Genomic DNA, 15,341 nt, shown 5'->3' with positions numbered 1-15,341 from the left:
ATTTTCTTCCTCTTTTCTATTGGGTGTGGACCACCCCTTCTCTCAGCTTGGTTGACTCCACGCAGCAATAATTCCCCCCTTTTGCTGTTGTTGCTACATTTCTGTTTCATCTCTGAGCTATTTGTCCTGAAAAATGATTGATTAGTCTTTATGAGTTAGGAGAGATAGGCAAAGAGTGCTGCTATTTTTATATGACGTTTTCATATGGAACGTTTTAAAATGATTTTAAGGTTGTTATCTGCCCTGAGCCTGCTTGCGGGGAGGGCAGAATACAAATATGATATACATAAAATAAATAAAAATAAATAAGGAGGAAAAGCTAAGATAGTAAAGGACACGAAGGACCTGGGAGGGCAAGATGTCCTCCTTTCCTCAGATGAGAAGGACCCTTCACGGTAAGTGTCCAAAGGTCCGTTCTCCCTTTGAGGTGGAGGACATCTTGGGTGCTCCCAAAGCAGTTATTCCTACTTGGGTGGGATATAGTCCTCATCTTGAATTATGTGCTACAACACTCTCCTTCCGAATGCTGCATCCGCCGAATTATAGTGGTTTAGCCTGTAATGTCCCAAGAAGGTGGAGACTGAAGACTAAGTGGAGGCCTTGTAGACCTCTTCCACGGACACATTTCTGAATGCTGCATTAGTCGCGCACTTCTCAAGAGTGAGCTGTAATTCCCCTAGGTATCTCCTTGTTGGATGCCTTGTATGCTTCCACAATGCAGGACCTAATGCTGTTGCCAACAGATGTTGCTGACATTTTCTTCCCTGAGTTAGGGGGACTCACATTTATGAAGAGTGAATCTGATTCTCCGATAGCCTCAGTTCTGGTGAGGTATGCCTTGAAGGCTCTCATGACATCCAGACAGTGCCATTCTTTCTCCTTGGCATATCTGGAGTCAGGGCAGAAGGATGGAGGATTGATCTCCTGGGACGCCTTGGGGATGGATGTTGGATATGTGCACAGGACCACCTTGTCCTTATTGAAAATGCACAAGTGAGGCTTCAGGGATAGTGCGCTGAGATCTGATATCCTTCTGGCTGATGTGATGGCTACGAGGAAGACTGTCTTTAACTTTAGCCACTTCAGTGGAATGTCTCTCACAGGCTCAAAAGGGGGTTTAATCAAGGCTGCCAGGACAATGTGTAGTCTCCAGGTGGGGAAGCAATGGACTGTAGGGGGACTCAGCAATGTTGCTCCCTTGAGAAAAGGCTGGATGTGAGGGTACGTGGATAATTTGAGACCCCCTGTGAGCGATAACAATGAGTCCAAGGCTGCAATCTGTTTTCCCGGCTTGAGGCCTGTGTCCAGTCCTTCTTGGAGGAAGTCTAGAATTGCACCCCATGGAGGATGTAATGAGTCTAATTTTTTCCTTCTTGTCCATCTGACAAAGGCCTTGCAGGTGGCATTATATATTTTGATGGTTGATTATTTTGATGGTTGGAGGCTAGCACGGTGTTCACCACTTGCGGGTGGTATCCTAGCTTGGATAGGGAGTCCCTTTCAACCTCCAGGCAGTCAGGCACAGCCAGTCTGGGTGGGGGTGCCATATTGGGTCCTGTTGAAGGAGGTCCAGGACTGACTGAAGGGGCAGTGGTGAGGCAGTTGACATTCAGTGTAGCACGGAGAACCAAGAGCATCTTGGCCACCAGGGGGCTATCACTTTCACGTGTGCCCCTTGCTCTGTGATTTTCCTTAGTAGTTTGGGTATGGTCAATATAGGGGGGAAGGTGTACAACAGGCCCCTCGGCCATTGTGACATGAGTGCATCTGTTCCCTCCACCTGTGGGTGATGATACTCGGACAGGAACCGGGGGTACCTAATGATTCAGATGAGATGCGAACAAGTCCATTATCGGGTGGCCGAAGTGGTCTGTCACTGCTTGAAATACTTCCCTCTTGAGGGACCATTCTCCTGGCTGTATCATCCGCCTGCTGAGCCAATCAGCTTGGATGTTGTCTGAGCCCCTGATGTGCTCTGCTTGTATGGATGACAGATGTAGCTTCGCCCACATGAGTATCCTGGTCACTTCCTTGAGCAGTCTGGATGAATGGGTTCCTCCTTGTTTGTTGATATAGGCTTTCACCGACGTGTTATCTGTGTGAATCAAGATGTCCTTTCCAGCTACCTGGTCGGAGAATTGTGTCAGGGCCAGCCTGATTGCCCTCATCTTAAGAAGGTTCATTGGAAAGCGGGATTCCTCCGTTGACCACCGTCCCTGAACCAGGCACTCCTCCAAGGACACTCTCCATTTGGTTAGGCTGGCATCTGTGAAGAGTTGGATCACTTGAGGCGTTAGGAAGCTCTTGCCCTGGTGAAGGCTGTTGTCCTTGGTCCACCATAGGAGACTCTCCTTGACTTTCTGGGGAACTCTCACCATGGTGTTCACCTTGGTCATGATGAAGAATTGGTAGGGGCAGAGAAAGGACAGTAGGACCCTGATGTGAAGGCACTCCCAATAGATGGCCTCCCAGATTGCCACCAGCGTCCCCCATTAGTTTGGAGAGAGTCAGTAGAGGAACAGATCTGTCCAGTATGACTGCACTGACCAGGGTTTTGGTCTTTTGTGCCTTCTCCTGAGGAAGGAACAGACAGCATCTCTTGGTGTCCAGGATCATTCCCAGATGATGTATACTCTGAGAGGGTTGGATGAAGCACTTTCTCAAGTTTATCTGGAAGCCATGATGTTGTAAGAAGCCTATTGTCGTCCAGGTGTCCCGATGGGCCTTCTCCTGGGAACTGGCACATACAAGGATGTCGTCCAGATAGGGATGTATATGAATTCCCCTCTCTCTGAGTCGAAAAACTGGATTGATGAGGACCTTGGTGAAGACTCTTGGAGTCGTGGCTAGACCAAAGGTCAAGGCTCTGAACTGATAATGCCTGTTGTTCACGTGGAACCTCAGGAAACGTTGGTGAGATGGGAACATGATGGAATGGGAAATGTCGGTTGATGGGAACATGAAGATAGGCCTCAGTAAGGTCTATAGCATTTCCATACAGAAGTGTTTTAGCTTTATGAACTTGTTTACGAACTTCAGGTCTAGGATCACCCTCCAGTCACCGTTTCTCTTCAGAATAGTAAAGAACAGGGAGTAAACTCCTTGGCCTCTTTCTTTGTGGGGTAGCAGTTCTATTGCTTGAATGTCTAGCAGATGGTTGAGTACCCTCTGCACGATGAGTCTTCTTTGGGTTTTTCTTTTGAAAGGGTGAGGTCCCGAAATGATCTGGTGGGTAAGAGTCAAACTCTATTGAGTAGCCATTGGAGACCACTTTGAGGGTCCAGGCATCCACCCTTGATTTGACCCATGCTTGGTGGAAGTGGAATAGTCTCCCCCCATGGGGCCCTGAAGTGAGTCAGGATTTAGGGGCCTAGTTGTAAAAATAGTGCCTGTCTCCTCTGACTTGGTGATGCCTGTTGTTCTTGGCTCCAAAGGGGTCCCTTTTGAAGCTCTGTTTGGGGAAATTCCAGGATGAACGCTTTGAGTCTTGTCGTGGTCTATCCAAAGAGTGGTGAGAACGAAAGGACTGTGAGCTGAAGGAGCGCCTATCCAATCTTCTGAGGGTTCTGGGCAGCACCTTTTTCTTATCCCTTGTTTCCACCAGGATCCTTTTAAGTGCGTCCCCAAAGAGCTTGTCGCCCTGGAAGGGGTAAGCCATGAGAATGAACTTGGAGTGGAGGTCAGCCAGCCAGGCTCAAAACCACAATAATTTTCGGGCCATCATTGCCGAGGCCACAGCTCGGGATGAAAAGGATATGGCATCCAATGTGGTGTCTGCTGCAAAAGTGCTGGCTTTAAGGATTCTGTTGTCCCCTTCCAAGAGCTGTTGGCTGTTTCCCAGAAGCAGCTGCAGTAACTTACGCATCCACACCACAGAAGCTCTGGTTACAATGGAGGCTGTGGCGGAGGCTCTAAAGGCCATGGCTGAGGCTTTGTATGCTCTCCTGAGGGCGATCACCACTTTCCTGTCCAGGCTGTCCTTCATGGATCCCTGGCCATCCTCTGATAGGAGGCCCGAGGACTGTACCGGGGCATCAATCCTCGGCACCTACAATAACTCATTGGCAAAGAATGGTAAGTCATATAATTTATTTGCTGCATTAGAACATTGTTTGTTGGCCCATGGCACTTCCCGTTCGGCCTTCATTTGTCTCTCCAAAAACTCAGGGAATGGGAAGACCTTTTCTGGTGTGTCTGCCCTAGGGAAGAATTCCCTGCACCCTTTGGGCCTTGCAGATGCTTTGCCCATTTTGGGATCCTCCTCCTCCACTTTTGGTACTTCTTGCAGGTCAAGGGCTTCCAGGGACTTTGAGAGGAAATATTGATAGTTCTCCATTTTAAACAGCCTGTCTGGCTGCTCTAGAATGGTGACCTCCCCCTCCTTCTCTGAGAGGAATACTCCCTCCTCCCCTGTCATCACTGTCAGAGGATATCTCTCCAGCCAAGGATAACTCCTTGTCCTTACCCTTGACTTGGGTGGACTTTTGGGCTGCCTTAGTAGGCCATTTGGCCGCTGCCCTTCTGGGCTTGTCTTTGGGCCTGGTGGATGGAGGGGGGGAAGGAGGGGAGGACAATTTGCTGCTGGCCCTGGAAAAAGGTTGACACAGCTTGGAGAGCTGATCTCTCATGGTCTGCTTTAAAAAGTAGAGATGGTCAGCTGAAAACACAGGGCAGAAATCGCCAAGTACATTACCCATCCTGGTAGAGCCACTCTCCTTCAAAGGCAGGTGCTGATCCAAGCAGGAAGGGCCTGCAGAAGTGTCTCCTAGCAGGAGGTTGGCCAGCATGTCATCTGATGCTGAGTGGGGCTTGGCATGCTTGCCGCCACCTTTCCTCGCCTTTGGTGCATCCTGCTGGCTAGCGCTGCACTCAGCCTCCAGGCAAAGTTGTGCAAGATCCAGCCTCTGTCTGCTACTGCTGGGCCCATTTGGCGGGGATACACGACTCTAAGGCCAGAAAGTTGCCGTGAACTCACTCCAGCCACGAAGGCAGGATGACATCGGATCAGAATCTGACGATGACGTGGCGGGGAAGCCTGCTTCCTCGTCTTCCTCTCCCATGAAGCTTCCATTGGAGTCTGCTGGCTCCATAGCGGGGCCACGTGCACTCCTGCAGAATATATCACTAAGGCAGGTATAGAGGGGAGAGGAGGAAGAAGGATAAGAATAAAGACTAAAGGAAAAGGCAGTACAGAGAAGAAGAAGAATCAGATAGGCTAAAGTGAAAGTGGAATAAAGGCTTAAGAAGCAGCTGAGAGATCTGCTGCTGCTACTGCTCTCCCTGGAGGCAGGAAAGAACTGAGAGAAGGGGTGGTCCATGCCCAACAAGAAAAAGAAAACTGAACTTCGTGCCTCCCTGATTGGACGGTGCGAAACACCCCAAGATGTCCTCCGCCTCAGAGGTAGAACATTCCATTCCCTCCTCAAAATTTCTATTTCCTTTGCCCCCTCCAATCAGGAAGAAACTAAGGTACTGTCGAAGGCTTTCACGGCCGGAGAACGATGGTTGTTGTGGGTTTTCCGGGCTGTATTGCCATGGTCTTGGCATTGTAGTTCCTGACGTTTCACCAGCAGCTGTGGCTTGCATCTTCAGAGGTGTAGCACCAAAAGACAGATCTCTCTGTGTCAGTGGTGCTACACCTCTGAAGATGCCAGCCACAGCTGCTGGTGAAACGTCAGGAACTACAATGCCAAGACCACGGCAATACAGCCCGGAAAACCCACAACAACCAACTAAGGTACTTTTCATGACTTCAACATCTCTGGAAATGTTATAAAGCAACTGTTCTAGCAGTCTGTTATGGCTTCTCACCCGATTCATTGTGATTTAGCTCAGCCATGACCATGTTGCCTGAATTCCTATCACATATGGAAACCTCTTGCATTCAGTGTATCCGTTTTTTATTAAAACAATTGTATGTAGCCTTTATAACAAAGTGTTGAGGTTCTTTAAGGTGAATATAGTCTTTTTATTGACTACTGTGAGTAGAACAAACTAAATACATCTGTAACAGTTTCGGTTCCTTTATACAGTACATTAAATAAGTTATGCACATGAAATAGGTAACAAAAATTCCCTAGCATAGAATCAAATGCCCCCCCCCCCCGCCCCAGTAGAGAAAACTGAATCCCAGAAGTTTTCCCTTAATAGAATTTCACATCTTTCACTTCCATTTTCAAAAATCATCATATATCATGACTGGTAATATTTCATTTATGTACATTAAAATTAAAGTATTTTTCTTTTAATACACAGCAAGCCATTGTAATTGCATGGAAAGTTATGGAAGACCATCTATTTACACACAATTTATCAGAATGCCATCTCTGTCTCTCTCACACACACACACGCGCACACACACACAATCAATCACACAATGTCTTTGGAGCTGATCTTGTAGAATTTAGTTCTTTTCAGACAGTTATGTGGCAACTGAGATTTATAAGCTGATAAGCATTTTCGGTGCTAGAGCCTTAATTAGTATCTCCATATTTGCTGCAGACTCTGGGAATATTGTAAACAGAGACCAGCCTTGCTAGTCTCCTCCAGCATTAGAAAATGTGTCATCTTAATAAAGTTTTTTCACTCCAACCTCTGGCTCAGCCTAGGTTCTGCATGTGAAGGAGGTGGCCACTAAAACAAGATGTTTTGATGAATTCCCAAACCTCACTACTAGTCAACACACAAGAATGTTCCCTTTGACAGCACATCAATAGGGGAGGGCTGGCAAGTGTTATTTCTGGTGGTTTTTCTCTGTGCAGTTGCATATCTGGACATATGAATGCATGAAGACATGTAAACACTGGAACCAGCAAATCACAGCAGTTCCAAAAAGTTTCATTTTAAACTATCATACTCTGAAAATTAGTTGACTGCAATTTCAAATCATACCAGGATACTTGTTTCTATAAAGCCTTCTTAGTACTGACTCTCAAATGATGTGGAAGTGATGTTTGCACAGCCACACGTGTCAAGCTCTCTGGTGTACGTACAATAAGGCCATATACATAAAGTTTGTATATGTGGATTACCCAGTGGTTGTTTATTAATCCTCAATTGATCTTGGCAGGTCATTATGGGCAGTTTGGTATGCTCAATGGAGTATCGTAAGTTAATGGACTTAAATTCTTTGGAAGAGTCATTCGAGGGATGCCCTTGAAATGCTGCAAAGATAACAGAGGCGAATTGCTAAAAATGCAACAGGCAAACCTTGGCATCCAAAGAAGTATGTCCAAATATTTTGCTATGGTGCTATATTCGTTGTTTCCAATATACAGACTCTTTAGCTGGAGACAGTGAGCCAAAGGCAATTGCTTAAATATGTGGAATTTTATATATGGAAAAGTTAAATATTAAAAATACAATGACTTGAACCTTATTTAGTTTAGACAACATGTTTGGAGACAATGGGCTATATGATGGAATAATGTGTGTTGTTATATTGTCGAAGGCTTTCACGGCTGGAGAACAATGGTTGTTGTGGATTTTCCGGGCTGTATAGCCGTGGTCTTGGCATTGTAGTTCCTGACGTTTCGCTGGCGAAACGTCAGGAACTACAATGCCAAGACCATGGCTATACAGCCCAGATAATCCACAACAACCAATGTGTGTTTGTGTTAATTTATAAACTGATAAACCTCAAACAATATATTTAGAATCAACAAGGTGTGGTGTGGTGGTGGGGAATGTCTTCAGTATAGCAAAATAAACCAGATGACTAGGGGAAAGAGCAACAAAAGGTGGTCTGCCAAACAGCTGCATGAAAACTCTCAATCTATTTAGGCCCACAGACACATGTATAGATGGACTATTTTATACAAGGATTAAAATGGGCCAAGTGAGACTGATCATGATTCACACTGTCCAGGAAGAAGTTTTAGATCCTCCCTTTAGTAAACAAGAATAGCATCATTCTGCCACCTCCTCCTCCCAAAATCTGTCCACAGGGGAGGAGGAATCAACACTGTTAGATGGGGGCGGGAGAAGAGAATGAAGTAAGCAAAACATGTAGTTCGTTTCCCTTGATACAGTTTCCAATCACAGTCCACCTGCCCTATGCCACTGTGTGTGTGTGTGGGGGGGGGAAGCATGGGGGAAAGAAAACACCAAGCTGAGAGCTCAGCAGTGCAGCAGCCATGGAGAACAGCCTTGTTGCAATCTCATATCAATTCTCAAAGCAGTTACATGAAGGTGCCTCCTTGAGAAAGTGTGGATAAAACAAGAACCTGAAGTTCTTGGGATCTGAGGAAATCTGCTGCTTCCAAGACCCAGGAGATCATTCTGGAAGGAAGGCCAGCATGGACTTCAAAGCAAGCCAATCAGAAGGATATGAAAAAAAATGCCCCGTAAGCATTATCTTGAGAGACAATGTGCCGCAGTACAAATGTTCAACAACTGTTTTGAGGACTGTTTATTAATGTATAAAACTAAGAAAACTAACAAAATATGCTGGACAGCAATCTCCCCTTTTAGAGTCCATTAGTGTCTATTGCTGTCACGGAAGCTGGAGTGGAAGATCGAGAGGTGGTAGCTGAAGTTTTCTCTAGAGCTGGACTTGGGATCCCCTCGACTGCTTTGAGGGTGGCTGCTGCAGATCGGCCTGCTGGTAAGGGGAGTGGTTTCACCTGGCTGTGCAGGCCTTGCCCACAGATTCGATGGTGTCTCTCCCAATCCTTGTGCTGGCAGAAGGAGCCACAATAGCGGGCAATGTTGCATCCACTGCACGTCTCACTGGCTTTGCGACCGCAGTTCCAGCAGCTCTGGCCAAAACAAAACAACCCTCTTTTAAATTCATTCTTTGTGGTTTGCATCAAAGATGACCAAGATATCCAGGGAAAGCACTACACAAGATACTGTTGCAGGTGCTGGTATTGAGAAAGCCATTTTCCCTGCCACAAATTAAATGTGCTTTACAGTGATGTGGGATGGCTTGACAAGTTCTTACCAAATGGAAGTTTGTGTATTCCACGCCTCTAATGAACCCATCATGGAAGAATGTCAAATGATATCATATCATTAATATTTCTAGCTTCTTAGCAATCCATTCCAAGTTTTCCCCGCTATGTCTTTAACAATAGCTTAGATCCTAGTTTCTGCAGTGCTTCTCCTCTGCTGTGAAGGTGGAGCTCCGTTGCAGAGAACGTTCCTCTGCTGTTAAGACCTTTCTGCTCTTGCAATGAACAGAAAGTACCCAGCACTGGAGAAACATAATCTGCAACAGAGGATAACACTGTAGGAATGGAAGAAAAGGTTAGGATCCAGGCAGCAGTTTTGTAAGCAACCTTCAACTGATTAGCTATATGAGAGGTTTCAATTGTCTGGGACCTTCTGAAACCTCTATCAGTTAGATGAAAAATCTTCCCAGGGACATGAGTTCCATCTTAGAAATCAAGCACCAGGTTACTAGGAAATCAGCTAGCAAATTTGGGAAAGAGAAGAAAAAGCATCTTTCTCCTTTGCTTTCTTTCATCTGGACAGGTTACCATTGTTTCTGCATATCCAAAAGGCAGCACCCAACAGTACTGGAAACCTCGTTCAAGGTCACTGCTGTCACTGTTTCCTGGGCAACTGTTCCCATGCAATGAAAGTCAACAAGTGAAATATGATAACTCTCAAAAGTCTAAGAAAACAATTACATCTAAAATAACACTTCTCAAAGGATGGTGGAGGCTTGCATCAAATTGGACTTCAATTTAATAATGACAAGACACTGAGAACCATATGTATACTTCCCAAAAATCTTGCCTGAGTATTCTCCCAAGCTCTCCAAAGCCTGCCAGAGATATTTCCTTGGTTCCTTACCTCTGTAGATTCCTCTTGCTCATTGATCACTAGGAAAGCATCCTCAGTTGCTTGGCGCTTGGCATCTGCAATAGTCTGTTCCATTCGGGCCCTCTCTGATGCAATCATTTCAAATGCCTTCTGCTCGGCCTCTGCAACAGCTTTCTGGACCTCAGACATGGCCTGGCGCTTCACCTCATTCACAGCTTCTTCTAAAAGAAAACAAGACCCTCATCAACCTGTTTTGCAGAGATGGCAAAGGACAGTATGGAACAATTTGCAGCCTGTCCAACAGGAACATGAAGATTTTCGTAAGCACTTCAGCCTGATTTGTGATTACACACCTTAATCAACTCCACAGCCAACATGATTAAATCACCAGATAAGCAAATGAGGCTATGAAAACAAAGAAAGAAAAGGAAGAACCGCACTGGAACAATACAAATGTGTTTGCAATGAGTACAGAAAACCTTGGAAAATGAGAATGTTTTTCTGCACTCTCAAAAAAAGATGCAAAGTGAAGAAAGTACTTTAGGCTCACCTCTAGTTCAGGAAGGCATTTAGCTAAGGTGGACAACAAAATGGAAACCAAATTCCCAAATGGGCACAATCTAGTACAAAATCAGGCATGCTTAGATCCATTCATTTTCTCTGATGCCGCACTGAGTGGTAATCATGCAAAGCTGCAGTGGACTGAATCAGACCACTGGTTCAGCAAGTTTAGTATTGTTTACTTTGACTGGTTGCAGCTTTTCAGGGTCTTGGTTAGAAATCAAACATTACCTACTGCTTGATTCTTTTAACTGGAAATGCCGGGGATTGAACCTGGGACCTTCTGCATGCAAAAGCAGATGCTCTGCCACTGAACCATATTGTGTGTGTACAATATTAATTTTCACTGAGTCACATGTGGCTCTGTTTAGCTGTCCAATGTAAAAACACCCTCTTTGTTGAAAAGATATGACTGCTAACACCAGAAGCAGAACGGTACATAAAGAGTGGGTGAATTCCCTCTTACTTTTGCTTATTTCATCTTCTCAATTTTTAAAGCTGTCTAGAAGGTCAGTTAAACAAATTGCTTAAAAATAATTAGGAGATTTTAACAACATATTGCTTGGGAAACTGTTACAAGCTACTTTGTTAAAACATTTGACAGCAGTCTGATACCTTCTTATATCAAAGAGTAGAGAAGTATTCAATCAGCATTTAGAAAGTATTCTTCTGACATTAGTCAAGAGTGACTGGGGACTTCTGTACATTTTAGAGGGAGAAGACAGTCTACCCTCCCATTTGCTTATTCCTTTCCTACACCAGAGTTTCCTTCCTTGTTTTTGTCCCCCTATCCTCCATCCTCTTACATGTCTCCTGGGCCAACAATCTCCCTGGAGGCAAGTTGGAAGAAGGACCCAGTGGGTACCATGAGTGCATGCATCTGTCTAAGGAAACAGAAGTGAGAACTCTGGAGCCCTCTGCTGTATCCATGGAAGCTGCTTCCAGTGGGACCCACCCGATGTAGATGCCAACACTGACTGGCTGTTTGGCTCAGAAACTCCAGGGTCAAATGGGCCAAGAGTGGTGGGTCCATCCAGGTGAGTTTTTTGGAGGCTCTATTATTGCTCTTCAAGGAAACAAACAGCGTATGTGTAAGGTTCTCCCCTAAGTATCTGCCTTCCTGCCACGGGAGACGGTTCCATTAAGGGCAGAGCTGTTACCACCCGCTCTGTCCCCCTTTTCACTTTGATGATGGCAGGTAATTTTTTTTTTTATATATTTTTTATTTTTCATAGCTACAAAACACTACACAAAACTATCACAAGGAAAGGGGAGAGGGAAGGGACAAAGGGGGGGTGGAAAAAGAAAAGGGGGGGAATGAACTACAAACACTAAACACTACACTTCAATGTTTCCCTTCATACTGTCATAATACAAAAATAGCTCCATAAAATAATGATGGAGTGGTTAATCATACAGAGAATAAACATTTCAAATTCTGATTAAACTTTCCTCCCCCTTCTAGGTCCCGGACGCAATTCTCTCTGTGCAACTGCTGTTGCGATGCTCTCCTCCTCCCCCCCCCCTCCGGCTCCTCCTTTTCTTCGTTCTTGGTGCAGCAGAGTTCTGGGTTTTTATTCTCAAAATCCTTTAGTTGATCTTCTGATAATATCTTATAGGCCTGATCTTTATATCTGAACCATATTCCTTCCGGGAATAACCATTTGTACTTTATTCCATGGTCCCTCAGAAGTGCTGCAAACTTTTTATATTTAAAACGCCGTTTCCGGACTAGAAATGGAACGTCCTTCAAAATCTTGACTTTCAAACCCATAAAGTCCAAATCCGCATTGTATGAGTTATATAGGATGGTGTCCCGGATCTTTTTAGATGAAAAGTCAATAATGATCTCACGAGGCAACTGTCGCTTTGTTGCATATTTTGAAGAAGCCCAACGGACCTCCAAAATGGCGCTTTTGACCTCTTCTTTAGTCGTCCTCGCGGGTGTCGCCAGTAGTTCCGAGACCAAATCCCACAAATCCTCATTTTCCTCCTCTAGGTAATTTTGTTTTGTTACGTAACTTGCATTTTATCAGATGTGATGGTTCTTTGTTTTGTCAGAGTGTGGGCTACATTTTTTTTTACATCGTATGCTGCTTGGTGTCTACCTTGAGTGAAGGAATTTAGGTTAAAATGCCTAAAAAAATAAGCCAGCCAGCCAACCTGGTTGGTATATAACGATTACTGTCTGGTCTTGTATAACAAGAAGAAAATAGTTCTTCTCTGAAAAGTTTTTCAGCCCTCTTGACCTACAAAGATGTGTGACATACTATTCCTGGCTGCTAAAAAAGAACTATGCTTGAAAGATGTTCTGCAATTTAAGACTGATTTCCCCCCCAAATGACTGTATCAATTTGCATCCCAGTTATGGATGAATTTATGCGAAAGTATTTATGAGTTTGGTGGGAAGGCAGCATGGTGTAACCTGATCGCATCAGATCTCCAAAGCTAAGCAGGGTCAGTTCTTGGATGGGAGACCACCAAGGAAGATGGGTTGCTCTGTAGCAAACTATCTCTGCTCCTCATTTGCTTTGAAACCCCCTTGATGGGGTTGCCATAAGTTGGTTGTGAATTGACAGCACACACATACAGATTTATGAAGTTGCCATAAAAATTACAAGTAGCTTTCTTTAATGCCTTGAAAAACATTTTTATAAGGGTATACTATTTTTTTAACTGCATGATTCTGTCTCCCTGGAAATCTAAATGATAGTCAACAAAAATGGACCCTCCGTGCCCTTACTGTAGCTAAGAGACTTATACGACAACACTAGAGAGACAAGTGCCCACCTCCCGTAATTCAATGAAAGGACCAGACAAGTATAGCTATATTTAGATGAACAGCATATAGATGACAAGTGCGGATGGACTTGTTTTTAGATATTCTGAAATCTTTTATGGATACTTATTGTGCAGATTTCTCACTGTTGTCATATATTTATTTTCATTATGCATGAGACTTTTTATTTTCAAATAAAATAAAAATTAAAAAGCTGCATGATTCTGTCTCCACTAACAATGGTAACTGAAAAATGTCTGTCCCAGAAAATCCCATGTATGTATGGGGGGGCAGTACTCCAAACAGGACTCTTCAAATACGTACCGGCTTTCTTCCAGATCTCTTCAGTGACATAACCGGCTGCTCCTGACCTGCTACTAAACTCCCGTTGAGAATCTGTAGAAAGAAGGGTTGCGTTCACAGAATTAGACACCGAGATATCCCTCCCTCCCTAGCTATGAGAACTGATACACAGCATCTGTTCAGCAAGAGATAGTGCTGAAAGAAAAGATAGAGTTAATTGCTCAAGCCAAGCCAAGAGATTTCTGCAGTTAAGAGTGTTCACCAAATGGCACAATGATAAATGACCGCTTTTAATTTAGTGTCCTACATAATTTATTGCACAACATAATCCATTTCCATCTCTTAATACTTTGTCATCTCAGGCTATATTTATAAATATCCTGTCAGACATCTGTTTTGTCCTGCTGCAGCAAGCATTAATCTGTGCTAATGGCATCCCACATTTTATGCAGCACCTTGTATTTTCAACAACTTCAGACAACTGAAGTGCAAGCTGTATTTTGTGGGGTCTGTCGCCTGGGAACTACAAAAGCAGAATCCATATAAAAAGATACCTCATGCTAGAAACATCGAACAAGATCGGCAGCAGGAGACGTTGCAGCCAAACGCACTAGGCTGGAGCCCGGGGCTCTGTACTGCGAAGGCTGCCACTTTCCTCTGGCACAAGGTGTCTTCCTCTAATGCCAAAGATCATTTTGTGCTGGAAGGAAGTAGCGTTGCTGCTAGGCGAATGGATTTGCGGGATTCTATCGTACGTTCTCACTGTGCGCACTTGTTAGAGAACCTGCAGGCTGTATTGCAGCGACTATCTGCTATCCACATGTCAATGCACCTTACCCACAAATCTGGAGAAAGCAGAGCCTGAAGAGCTGCTTAGCTCTGAACTAGACTTCCATTCTCCTTTGCCCTTCTTGCCCTCCATCCCCCTCCCACGCACACACACTGCCATTGCTCCCCTGCTCTGATGTTCACTCAGTCTTACCTCATGAACACGAGTTGTAGCTTTTCTAGAGCTGAGCAAAATGCTGCCAAAGAGGGAGTTTTACAGCTCTTGCAGGGCAAATCCAGGAATGTCCTGAAACCCTGGGCGGAAAGAAGCTGTGGGAGTCATTCCCTGAACTTATATGATTAAATGTTGAAAAGCTTCTCAGTGCCTTCACAGATTATATGAAGGCTGTGTTATTTCCACTACTATCCCTGAGTAGTTTCCTCATCTTTTTACACTTACGGAAATAAAAAACTGTGGGTTTTTTTTCTTTCTGAAAGAGTGCAATTATAAGCAGTTACTCCAGTCTAAGCGTATTGATTTCAAAGAGCTTAGACTGAAGTAACTCTGTTTACACTGAAAATTTAAAAAGTCTTCCTATAAATGATCGGGTGTGGATTCTGTGAAACTTCCCAGTGTGGGTAGACAAGCTCAAGAATGGCACAGAAGCCTTTCCTCCCCCTCTTTCCTATCCTTTTGCTTGCAGAAGAATTCCCTCTAAGACCATCTTGCTTAGCTCTGGCAAAGCTTCAGCTTGTATCCAAGAGCTGAACTGAAAACATACTTAAGTGAACAGAACATTTTGTGCACGTGCAGAAGCTTGCTTTTATGTTGTGATCGGCTTTAGATCTTTTCAAGGGGAAAGGATTTGATTTAAATATATGCAAACCTGAAAACTCATATTTCAAACTACGTAGGAGACAGAGAGTATTGCTAGCATTACTATTTTGCAAAATATGAAAAATGGCAGCCTCAACACCGTAGCCAACAGTTGCCCTTCTTGTACAAATCATACTTCTGGATTTTCCAATCTCTTCCTGTTAGGTTCATAGATCTATCAAGAGCCCTACAGCGTCATGCACCAGTTTTAGCAAACCATGATATGCCGGTTCTGCTTTATGGAGATGGTATTTTGTTGCTATCAAGAACAGAGGTAGGACT

At 44.4% G+C, this 15,341-nt stretch overlaps 1 protein-coding gene across 5 annotated transcripts in view; it reads right to left on the bottom strand.

Moving 5' to 3' along the window:
- Window positions 1-7,568: 7,568 nt before the first annotated feature.
- Window positions 7,569-15,341, bottom strand: part of CBFA2T2 (CBFA2/RUNX1 partner transcriptional co-repressor 2) — a 97,312-nt gene continuing 89,539 nt past the window's right edge. For 3 of the 5 annotated variants that reach the window (XM_054981531.1, XM_054981534.1, XM_054981536.1), the window contains exons 9-11: window positions 13,436-13,507; window positions 9,802-9,992; window positions 7,569-8,759 (exon numbers count right to left, since the gene is read on the bottom strand). In XM_054981531.1, coding sequence (XP_054837506.1) covers window positions 8,469-8,759; window positions 9,802-9,992; window positions 13,436-13,507 — 554 coding nt within the window. In that variant the 3' untranslated portion in view covers window positions 7,569-8,468. The remainder of the gene's footprint in view (window positions 8,760-9,801; window positions 9,993-13,435; window positions 13,508-15,341) is intronic. The other 2 variants (XM_054981533.1, XM_054981535.1) reach the window with 1 other exon arrangement.

Source organism: Eublepharis macularius, chromosome 5, assembly GCF_028583425.1.
Source record: "Eublepharis macularius isolate TG4126 chromosome 5, MPM_Emac_v1.0, whole genome shotgun sequence".
Classification (NCBI taxonomy): Eukaryota; Metazoa; Chordata; class Lepidosauria; order Squamata; family Eublepharidae; genus Eublepharis; species Eublepharis macularius.
Note: the sequence above shows the minus strand (reverse complement) of the source record. Positions and strands in the feature narration are given on the sequence as shown.